The 11,789-nt window shown below is 40.5% G+C and overlaps 2 protein-coding genes across 13 annotated transcripts; both read right to left on the reverse strand.

The window, feature by feature from the left end:
* Positions 1–1,540: 1,540 nt before the first annotated feature.
* On the reverse strand, positions 1,541–5,767 carry LOC103971904 (probable inactive receptor kinase At5g58300). Of its 11 annotated transcripts, none has more exons than XM_065090626.1 (5): positions 5,306–5,766; positions 5,100–5,156; positions 4,703–5,014; positions 2,735–4,084; positions 1,541–2,384 (listed from the first exon to the last, which is right to left on the reverse strand). In XM_065090626.1, the coding sequence occupies exons 4-5, from the start codon at positions 4,008–4,010 to the stop codon at positions 1,732–1,734; spliced, it is 1,929 nt and encodes a 642-aa protein (XP_064946698.1). In that variant the 5' UTR covers positions 4,011–4,084; positions 4,703–5,014; positions 5,100–5,156; positions 5,306–5,766; the 3' UTR covers positions 1,541–1,731. The 11 variants fall into 11 exon arrangements, with proteins under 11 accessions (XP_064946698.1, XP_064946701.1, XP_018676563.2 ...); XM_065090629.1 differs by having other exon boundaries at positions 2,735–4,081; positions 4,703–4,784; positions 5,081–5,156; XM_018821018.2 differs by having other exon boundaries at positions 4,703–4,784; positions 5,081–5,156.
* Positions 5,768–9,287: 3,520 nt separating this feature from the next.
* On the reverse strand, positions 9,288–11,550 carry LOC103971906 (uncharacterized). Of its 2 annotated transcripts, none has more exons than XM_065090632.1 (2): positions 11,004–11,550; positions 9,288–10,787 (listed from the first exon to the last, which is right to left on the reverse strand). In XM_065090632.1, exon 2 carries the CDS (start codon positions 10,652–10,654, stop codon positions 9,677–9,679), a length of 978 nt encoding a protein of 325 aa, XP_064946704.1. In that variant the 5' UTR covers positions 10,655–10,787; positions 11,004–11,550; the 3' UTR covers positions 9,288–9,676. The 2 variants fall into 2 exon arrangements, with proteins under 2 accessions (XP_064946704.1, XP_064946703.1); XM_065090631.1 differs by having other exon boundaries at positions 9,288–10,832.
* Positions 11,551–11,789: the final 239 nt, after the last annotated feature.

The following is an 11,789-nucleotide window of genomic DNA, read 5'->3' on the forward strand; positions in this document are numbered from 1 at the left end:
TTTTAATACATCTATTTTTTATAATAAAAATATTATTAAGTTTCTTTGTTATTTTCATTAGAGTTTCTCTAATCTAGAGTGCTAGATTGTACATGGCCTCTACCATTTTGATCTCTTCCTTAAGATCAGATTTGTGAATTTTTTTTTGTCCTCTGATCTATTTTTATTTGAAAAGTATGTTCTGAAGTTTTTTCTGAAGATTTATTTACTTTTTATTCATAAATTAAAAGTAAACCCATTAATTCATCAACAAATAATACACTTATATCTTTAGCTTCTTCTAGAACAGTACAAATCATATCAAATTTTGTTTCATCTAATTTTAACTATTTAAATTAATCTTATCCATTTTTTAGAAATTCACCCAAGGATCAAATATAGGTTGGAGGCGTGAAATAATTGTTAGGTTGGATCTCTTGATGCGACCACATCTAAGCTTTCGAGTAGGGATGGATGCCATGCCATGCCATGCCATGCCTTTGTGTTGAAGGATTGGAATCCTAGGAGAAGTCTTGATAACGATCTTTCACGTCCTCATGAGTGGGAGGCGACATTGTTGTCACCGTGGAGCATCATCCATGTGCTTCGAGTCCTTACGGTCTGTTGGCTTCTTCACTTTGGGTGGTGGAAATTAATAAGAAGCTCCACAAAAAATGGACAGTGTGTCGGGGAACGATATTGAAGAGAACAAAGAAGGCCTTAGTATCATTATGATCCCCATTAATGTTTTCTGCGGCAACTGCCATTGGATCTTTACGAGACTGCATGTTTTTAGGATGAAGTGTTGTTAGTATCACCAGTCGGCATCCTGTAAATGTCAAACGCAGGGAAGAAGAACACCTTGAAATTTCCTGGTGGTCGTTTTCGTCCTCGTTGTCTGCATGTGTGTGTCGATGAATTTGTATTACATATGCTGCTTGCTTTCATGGCGATGGCCAAAGTTGGGCAGCAAAATGTTCTTCTTTCTGAAACAGAGACCAAAATCTGGTCCCCTTTTTCGATTAAATCGGTGCATGCAACACGAAATTTTCAGGCGACGCCCGTCTTTAATCTGTTCATCGAATGCCTCAAACGTGAGCAAGTTTTCTTTTTTTTCTTCTTCAAAAATAAAACTTCAATTTTACTTAATAGAAGGAAAATAAACATAATCATTCGCATCCGATCGAACTAGTTTTGATATCTAATATAGTTCTTTATTAGGTTTAGGAAGAGTCTGAGCAAAACATTCAGTCACAAGAGTCAGATAAAAATACTGTCATCAGGATGACATGCAGCTATACTAATCTTGATTACCAGAACAAGTGACAGACATATTAATAGTGAACATGTAACATGAGCATCTGTAGAGTCCAAATGGCAATTCACATCAAATTGGATGGGCTTCTTAGAGAACTGATCCCTACCAGATAGCTACCATATGGCCCTAAACATCCATTTCAAACAAAGCAACGACAAGAATATGTCTGTCAGTGCATATCCGAATGCCACTGTAGTATAGAAAACATCATATGGTATGGAGTAGTATAACTTAGATGGGTGATGAGGGAATGAGCAATAGAATGGTTAAATTTCTACCACACTGTGTACAACTTAATTGTGAAACACAACCAGAGATCAACCAAATTTTACGCATACATGATGATGTTTTAGTAGCCTTCAGTGCAAATTTCACCTTGCTTCAAATCTAACAAATAACCTGCAGAATTAAATCTCTTTGACAAACCTAATGAGCTACATTGTGCTTTCTGTGTCTGCTGCTTGTGGCGTTTCGACTTTCTCATCTTTCGACTTCTCCGAGGATGGCCTGTTCTCCGAGTCAGAGTGTCGTATGTCCTCAATCATTCTAATCAACTCCTCCATTTTGGGCCGCTGGTCCGGAGACTTTGCTACGCATGCCATCGCAATCTGAAGCATCTGAACCATCTCTTCCTCGATGTGCTGATGCCGCATCAACTCCACATCAAAAACTTCGGCAGTCCACTCCTCTCGAACCACGGATTGGACCCATCTTGGTAGATCCACAACATCATCACGTCCTGGAGATTGAAGTGGAGCCTTTCCCGTGAGCATCTCGAGTAGCAAGACACCAAAGCTGTAGACATCAGACTTCTGAGTATATTTTCTGGTCTCAATGACTTCAGGTGCGCGGTAGCCCACAACAATTCTGGATGAGGTTGTTGCAGAGCTCATGAATGGAGCGAGGCCGTAATCAGCGACACAAGCATCGAGTTCCTGGGTCAAGAGCACATTATTGGATTTGATGTCGCCATGGATGAACTTTCCACCACCTTCAGCATGAATGTGAGCTACGCCACGTGCTGCTCCAAGAGAAATCTTTACCCTAGACTCCCAATCCAATGGAGTCTTTCCAGCACCCTTACTCCCTGCAAATTGATGAGCGCAATATAAAGAAAACAAAATACAGGTCCTAATTAAACAGACTTCTCTTGCATTAAGAATGCTGGACATAATTTTTTATACCATGAATTCAATTGCAATAGCATTAAAGCAGTCTTTTTGCTCTTGTTCATCTAATATAGGATTATGCATAATATTGTTTACAATGTCAACACATCTGGAATTCAGTAGAGGTGACTTCGAAGAATTAACTATACTAGGAGACAGTTATATTTACATTAATAACTCTTGAAATCAGTGCCTTCAGCAATTTAATTGAAAAACAACATGCGATTAACAAAGAAGTAAGAGACATGGAGGTCTTCGAGAAACATACCATGCAAGAGGGAGGAGAAGTTGCCAGACGTGACATAATCATATATCAGAAGTTTCTCATCCTTGGAGTAGTAATAAGCTCGAAGTGGCACCACATTTGGGTGAGGTCTGATCCTTCCTATCATTTCCATCTGTTGTTCAAACTCTTTCTTTCCAATGATTACTTCCTTCAGCCTCTTGACTACAACTGTGGTACCATCTTCTAGAACAGCTTTGTATGTAGTACCATGATTTCCCTTTCCAAGAACTTCGGCAGAAGCTCTTAATAGATCCTCCAAGTCAAAATTATAAGAACATCCTTCAAAAAATACCAACTTATTCTTCTCTGCTTCTTGAATACTACTGCTGTACTCCTCCTTAGGTTTCTCACGCCTAGCACCAAGAGCATCCTTTCCTTTTAGTTCTCCACTACCTTCCCCACGCTTTCTCTTGTAAAAGCATACCAAAATTACAATAATGAGTAGAAGCAGAAGTGCTGAACCACCAGCAGCAATTGCAATAATGACCCCAATGCTTAATTTTTTCCAAAAGCTTCGCTTGGGTTTTGTGGGGAGTTCTGATGGAGAGGGTGGAGAAGAGGGAGGAATTCCAAAGCATTGTGCCAGAGGAGTTCCACATAGGAAAGGGTTACCCAAGAAAGATTCGACTGGGAACTTTTGGAGGGATAGTGGTATAGGGCCACTGAGGTTGTTATAACTCAGATTCAGACGCCTAAGCTTGGGAAGTTGAAAGTCAGGGATGGGTCCAGAGAGTGAGTTGTTCTCAAGAAACAAAGCATTGAGTCGAGTAAGGTTTCTGATTGTCAGAGGAAGTTCTCCTGTAAAGGAATTATAGGACAGATCAAGGAAGGTAAGGTTGGAAGAGAGTGTAGAAGGTATAATCCCAGATAAATTGTTATGTTGAAGGTACAAAGAATGCAAAGCAGGAATGGATGCGACATCTGAAGGAAGACCTACGATAAGTCGGTTGGATCTTAGACTTAAGACTTCGAGGGCATTAAGTTTCCCAAGTGTATCAGCAGGGATCGAGCCAAAGAGCCCAACAGCTGGAAGCCGGAGAGTGCGCACACGGGTTTTATCAGGTGTACAGGTGACTCCAACCCAAGAGGAGCATATTGGGCTCTGAGAAGTCCAGTTGAGTTTCCGGCCATGAGGGACAGACATAGAAAAGGCAAGGAGTGCTTGCTCATCAGAACTCAAGTCAGCAGTGGCAAATGATGAGAGGTCCAGAAGAAGGAAAATCAAAGGAAATAATATGAAAACCACGGAGCGATCCATGGGAAACTTTAGATCAAGTAACGTAACATAATGAACAGTTTCAAGAGTCCAATTTAAGTGGTTCTGCTGCCCTGCTGCATTGAGAAAAAAAAAGAGTAAGAACATGCCCTCGGCCTGAGTAACATATAAGCAAAAGATGCTTAGAAATTGCTTTCTTCAACCGATAATATCTGAAGGGGAAAGAGGTAAGAAAAGAATGATAGAATTCATCAAATCTAAAATGCAAATAATCCCTTCTTTAACTTCACTTGGGATGTAAAAACCATGGTATAATTAACAAGTGAATCAGTAAGCATTTAGAATCTTTGTGGTCTCGTGAAATCCTGCATAAACTAAATTGCATCTATTTCTGGTTAGCATTGAATGCCACTCTGCAAAGAATTTAATGCTGACACCCACTAATGTTCTAGTAACTGCTAGGAAGGGACCACTTCAAGCATCATCCCTCTCTCAATTATGCTTGGTACTAATTTGTATTTCTTTTTTCTTATCCTTATACAAATTTTTCATGCTCGCATTAACTGCTAAGGTGTTGCAATCATCTTCAAAAAATAAGAACATGAGACTGCCACATGGAAAACACCATAATTTCAAAATAGGAAGAAGGAAAAACATCTTTTCTTTTTTGTTTAGAAGATAGACTTAGAGAGTGACAAAAATGAGAGGAAGCAAAGCTCCTAGAAGAAACCTACCTACAGGTCAAGCAGCCATCATCAGATTCAAGCATACCGAAGTGGAATGGTACAGCAAGAATTGCTCACCAAAAGAAACGACCTGTACAATTTTCAGGACATCATCAAAGCAGAAGCAGTGGCAGATTCATCTTTCTGTCTTCTCCCCTTTTATCCATTGACCAACCAAGGAGAAAAACTTGGCGAATTGGAACAGGCAGCTACTGAGTTATTTAAAGGTTGGCATAACATTGGCCAGCCTGGCGCATACAAGACCGATCCATAGAAGGACATACACAAATTACTCCAATGTGGCAGGCATCTCAGAAGTATCTACTCAATTAAAACACATACACCAATTAAACATGAAAACTACAAAAGTCTTATTTTCAAGCTCACCTGAGTCAAAGAGGAGAACCTTCTCTCATTGTTTCGATCTATTTCTCCAAGGATTCACCAGTGCAACAGTTGAAACCTTCAAGAATTTCCTTGTTAAAAGAAAAAAAGGAAAAAAAAAGAAGAAGATAGATACCACGAAAATAATCTTCCTCCATTAATAACAAGGAAGAGACGTAAGATTCTAGGGAAACAATTGTGAAAGCCAAACACTAAACTGGAAATTACCTGGGATATTATGAGAACTCGCAGCTCCGTATTGTAACCAGGTCATCAATTTTCTCCACTAAGATTTGAATTCGGCTTCAGATCTACAAAACCTCCAGCAGAGCTAGAACAGTCGCCGTAGAACCCACGGCGTTCGACTCAAAAGAGATTCTTGAAACTCGTTGGAACCAAAGTCGGAGGAACGGATGAGGAAATCAAGAGAATGCTCATGGAAACCAACGACATTGCTTCAAGATCACACCTTTAAGGCTCCAGCGAAGCCCGGAGACGGGATCACAGCTCCCCATCTCGAATGCCACCGTCCCCGTCTCCCGAGGTCGGACCCCTAAGCCGCTGCGTTCCCCACTAAAGCTCGCGGCAGCGCTACTCCCACCTGACTGGGTACTTCCTCTGCCATAACAGGGGAGCCGAGAAGGGTTTGCGGTCGGCGAGTGAGATGCAATGAAGGAGTGGAGATCTCAGAAAAGCCCCTTGACAACCAATAAATGCCTCGTCGGAGATTCGTCACGGGCAATTACCACTCCCCACCCGTTTACGCTTTGCCGTACCGCCTTGTCGTTGGATGCGACCGCGGGACCCGCCACGTCGCCAGGTGTAGCAATCCGGGTTACGGAAACATGTAACACCTGATCGGAACGGTCGATGTGGGTTCCTCCGGTAGCGACACCTTTCTTTACGGCAACGAAACGCCGGTCACCGCACCGCTTCCAATCTCTCGTGTGTTTGCGGGTCTTAGAACGGACGCAATTGAGGTTGACTTGGTCACCCTTGCAAGTGTATTCAGGGATGACATGGGCTCATAACGCGGTGGAACCCATCCGCAAAAGTACGAGCTTCACCAATGGATATGAGGAAAGGAAATATCACCTTAGAAAGTCCAACATCATTCATTCATTCATTGAATATGAACATATTATTTTTTTCTCGTACCAAATGATTGTTATATTTCTTTTTATTATTTTCCATGTTATTCATTCCATTCAGACATCACATAATGTTCGTAGTTGAAGTCCATATGACACGAACTTCTGAGATATGTAATCAAAATTAGCTGGACAGGTCTTGTACTGTATTTGGTGGCACAACTCAGTGGTCCAGGCAAAGCAGACCACAGCATCATCTCAGCATCAAGTAGAAGAAAGAACCTTTCTTCCGAGTAAATGCAATGGAAGAAGATGGTTAGCTGCAGGCATCTTGACCCATAGCTGTGCCACCTCCCCTTCACCTTGACAACCAGTGGACTGCTGTGTGGACAGAATAAAAAGATTGGCACAGAAGAAGTTTCAACCTAATCATGACTGTGGGTTTGATCGGCTCAGCAAGCAGTACAGATTTCATTGTTGGCAAATGGTCGAACCTTGCTGTCTTCTCTCTGACGCTACTGCTCTGCTTTTCCTCACTTTCTACCTACTCTGACAAGCTTAAATTTGTGTGACGACGATGCCAGCCTATCCAAAGCAATGAATGGGGGTCCATTTGGAGGGCTTGCCTTTGGGAATGCCACCGTGAGTTTGGATCCTCTGTTGTCCCATGCGTGTGCCTTGAGATTTGTGCATGTTCTCGGGTGGCACCTTTGCTGATGGAATGCCATCTTGGTTAGCTTTTAGAGTGCCGTAAACAGGTTCATTCGTTAATGGTCTATATGGTCAAATAAATTAGACAATATTTGATATATAATGTTATTAATTCATTTTTTATTCCTCGTATAAGTTCTAAAAATTAAATCAAATTGATGATAAAAAAAAATTAACCTTTTCACTAGATATTAATTTACTGAATAATGCTTTATTATTCCACAACAGACAGTAGGCATGAGACCAATATACAGGGATTCACAGTAGATTATGCTCTTTAATTTTGTACTGTACTGGGAAGGAGTGTAGATGCATCATCTGGTTGATTTTTAAGGATAAATTTACTGAGAGAAGCTGACATTGATTGAATGCCAGCATAAGTTGGGGATGCAGGGCAGAGCTGCACAAACAGATGCTGGTGCCATTTGGGGGTAGGAAGCTTTTCCCCTCTGCCACTGTATTTATGATCACTTGTATTTATTGTCATCCAGTGAATGTCCACTGGTGTTTCTACCCCTACTAAAGGGTATATTGGAGCTAAAAAGCTGTGTCAAACTATTAGATGCATTATTGATCTAGTTCTAAAATAGTAACAATAAAATTAATAACATGTATCAGTACAAAGATAATGAATATAAGATTTATTAGGTTGAATTCATTACTGTTTGCCCTTAAATTTCATGATTTCTTGTTTCTTTTATATATATATATATATATATATATATATATATATATATATATATATATATATATATATATATATATTTCAAACTTGAATTTGATGTATTCAAACTGAGGAATTGGCTTTGCATATATGCATGAGGAAAAGTATTAATACTACACATAATTTTTCCGTTTTTTATATATCTTTTCCATTCTGATCATCCCATTAGTGGTGACAAAATAATACATTTGTTAAAAATTGATGACTTGAATGTTGCTTAAATTAAAGCTTGGCGAAAGAAGATGTTTTATTGTTTTTCAATTGATATGAAAAGAAATTTTGAAGATTAATAAGATGTATATATACGGGAGTGAGAGTGAGGAATCATATTACGTTGAGATATCTCGACTTAAAAAATTATGTAGGAAAATAAAATTCTTTTCCAATTTCTTATAGGACCTATAATGCATGGGCGAAATATCATTATCACTTCAAAGAAGCCACACTAGCATCCATCATGATTAAGCTACTATGACATCCCAATTATTAGTATATTGTTGCATGAGTGATAAGTTTCAGATTCGAAACCAAAAAAAACAATCATGTCTACGGAATCACCGAATCTGCAATAGCTTCATTGACCTAATGATCCAAAATTGTCAACCTTATGACTGTGCACAAAGCATTCTGTCTCCTTTGACATTTTTGACAGTGGCTGAGAGCTTTGTTTAATTATCTTTAGCACCGGTGCTTGAACAAAAATTGGCAAAAAGAATTCCTTCGGATTATGATACTGCTTAAGATTTGTTGGAGGATACTTTTAGTGAATCATCAAGATGTTTGTCTTTCACTTTCCAGTGAGTACCAAATTCCCATCCACAGTGACAAAAATAATATGATGGAGGATACTTTTAGTGAATCAGATCGGGCAAATGCATAATATACTTAATTAATGACTCTGATAATCTATGTGAAAGATTCTTTTGAACTCCATAGTTCCCCAACTTCTAAGATTCTGCATGTTGGAGCTCTATGGATGGCAGCCATCTTTAGCCAAGCAATTAACCAGTGTTAAAGATAAATAAAGGGTCCTTAATCTTCATACCTGTGACATAGAATCTTCCAAAAGCTTGCACTGGGGCTGCACAGGACAAAGAGAAAAAGGTGCCTAGGAAAATGAAGCAGGATGTTGCACTTGTTCCACAAGCATAGGTGCTTTGTTTTGTGCCTCTACTTGCATCACCTTTATAACGTTAATATTCTCACTATCTCATCATGAAAATTTCAGCTGTGGGGGCAGCAAAAGCATTGTAACTTAAGGATAGTTCTAATGGATGGATGATATCACATCTCTATTGTTTGTCTGTCTGTCTGCATGTCAAGAATTGGGGACTCTGTTAAACACTATTGTATGAGAGATTTCGAAGTGAGAAAACATCAAGTTACATCTCACTAGCTGTAAATCTTTACCAAATTGCATGCATAAGTGACAAAAATTATTTGCAATCTTGCTTGTCAGAAGAATGAAACAATGTCTTATTCTGAAAAAGATCACATTTCGATTCTACATGTTTGTCAAATTGAAACTTCAAATTGCAGCCAGGCTAGCATATTATAAGACATATTTGGAATGAACCATAAGGTCACAAGAGAGTGCATCCAATCTTTCTTCGTACCTTTTAAGAACTGTAGGTTGGTCAGGAACAGAATTTTCTTAAGCACAAAAGAATAGCACCAAGCAACACAAAATGAAGGATATTTCATTTATATTAGCAAGATCACTCTAAGTATGATAGCCAACAAATAAATAATTGAAACAGTTCCAGGTAGCAAGAAATGGCATCTGCTTTGTGGTGTTTTTACATGAAAGTAGGCATTTCAAATAATAAGAAGAATATGAGAACAGTGAACAATCACGAATTGGAGCAATCGAAACACATAAACAGCTTTCCAAAAGAATGTCTAGCTCAAGTGCTGAGTGCAGAACCTGACCCGTATGATTTCATTTCAACAAACATAAGGGCAACAGGGACATGGCAATGGCTGTCTGATGATTGTAGGCATATGAAACATACGAAGGACGGTTCTCAGCTAGCTGCCTGATTATATCATTGACTGATGCAATAACAGCACTTAGGCAGCAAGTTCACTCTCGAGGACTGGCTGTGTCCTTGTCACTGAAGCCACAGGTACCTGTGTATCTCCAACCCTAGCTGTTTGTAATGATACTCCGGCATCTGCATGCAGCTCCATTCGTGCCATCTTCTTATTCTGTTTATACCTGTGGATCCAATAACTGAGTAGAGCCAATAACGCTAAAGCAACAAATCCACCAATCGCAGCGCCAACAATCTTCCACACCTTAGACTTGTTGCTCTTAGAACCACCAGGGCTTGGCCTTGGCCCCGGGGATACACTTGGTGCTGGGGAAGGTGCAATCTCACTAGAATTAACCACAATGGAGAAGTGGCCCTGTCGATATGTGGAACAAACATCGCTTGATACCAAGTCTCTGAAACGTGGCGAGCCATCTAATCCAAACCACACGCATCTGGCAATTGCACCATTCGGAACTGGGATAACATTTCTGAAATTAACAGAAACGGGTGATCCTGACACCACAACATTTAATTCAGGCAAGTTTGTGGCAGACAAATTTGCAGCATCATAAGCAAGGAGACCGAGAACTGGAGTCAGATAAGTATAACCAGGAAGAGGATAATAGGAAGAAGACCAGTTGCCCAGATTATGGTAAACCAGTACCAACCTTTCCACATAAGGTTGTATAATGATGCCAACCGGTATCTTGAATTCCTTAAAACTCGTAACTCCTCTCTTTCTCAGGCTCCCACTTCTGAGCCTTAATGCTGCGATCTTGATGCCCGTGAGATTGGAAGGGACAGCACCATCATAGGTAATTCCAGTCCGGGGGCGAACAAACGCACGGTAAGCATAGTCCTGAAGGAGAGCATCCAACGATCTTGCAGTGTCCATAGATGCACTCGGAGATTGGGCCTCATACTGGTATGCAAATAACACCGCGAGGAGTGCGAGGAGAATCATAACGTGGCGAACGAGCTCAGTGGGTACTAAGAACATCTCAGATCGCATCTTCAAAGGATGATCTCCAATATGGATTACAGTGCTAATATCTGGATTCCTTATTACTACTAGAAGATCTGGATGAAGCAACGGTTCACAGAGACTACAACATGATCTTGTTCATCCTCTATCAATTCTAGTACTGAGTACATGGAGGCAATGCAGATGACCAAGGATGAACAAAACACTGTTAAAGAGTGCTCAGATAAGATCAAATTACTGTCAACCAACTGATGTGTGAAAGCATTAAACAAGATTCAAATTTCAGAAAATATAGGCTTGAATTTTGGGACATTCACATAGACTCGTAAATCAACAGCAGAATCCAAGCTCAGGAGCTAAAAATTGGCCAAAGTACCTGAAACATGCATAACTGAGACCATGATACAGCCAAGATTGCTTCAAACTACAGCAATGCCTCTGCTTTCTTACCCTCTTCAACACGAATACCCCAAAAGAGCTCCAAAATCGATTGCAGACCACCATATAGTTGCAAAATTGCGTCTGGAGCTCAAAGCACCCAGTAGCTAGAGGAAAAAGTCGATCTTTTTCCAATGCCCACCAATCCAGGAACCGACAAGCTTAGTCCGATTCAGCAGCGACGACCGAAGGAGAAATCCTCCCAAACAAAGCCCCAAATCACGCTGCAAACAGAGGAGGCCTCGCCAAGAAAGGCAAACACTGATCTCTCACCCGCAATGGACAGGATGCCAGCGATCGAGACCGAATCACAGCGAGGTAAAGGCTCCGAAAAACCCTAAAATCTCTCGAAAACCACGAAAGAAAAAGGAAAGGAAATCCTTTTTGGTAGAACAAGGTAATAGTGGAAAGAGAGGAGCAGAGAAGAGAAGGGAATGAGAACAATGGACGCTCACGAGCGATGGCCAAGTAACAGCACAGCGAAAACCCCACCGGCGTCTCCTCGCATTCCCCAAAATGCCCCCACCATCTTTTCCTTCATCGGCATTGTGCTTTTTCTTTTAAGCCCTTTCCGTAACGTTCCGATTCCATCTCCAACGCCCTATTTCTCTTTCGTAAAACTGCCATTTTCTAGGGGGCTTATCTGGAAAATACTAATTTTTGACCCCCTGCCATGTCCCAAGAACCGCTACTGGACCGTCCGATTGAGATCGTGCGGTCGACA

This window comes from Musa acuminata, chromosome BXJ1-11 (genome assembly GCF_036884655.1).
Source record: "Musa acuminata AAA Group cultivar baxijiao chromosome BXJ1-11, Cavendish_Baxijiao_AAA, whole genome shotgun sequence".
Taxonomy (NCBI): domain Eukaryota; kingdom Viridiplantae; phylum Streptophyta; class Magnoliopsida; order Zingiberales; family Musaceae; genus Musa; species Musa acuminata.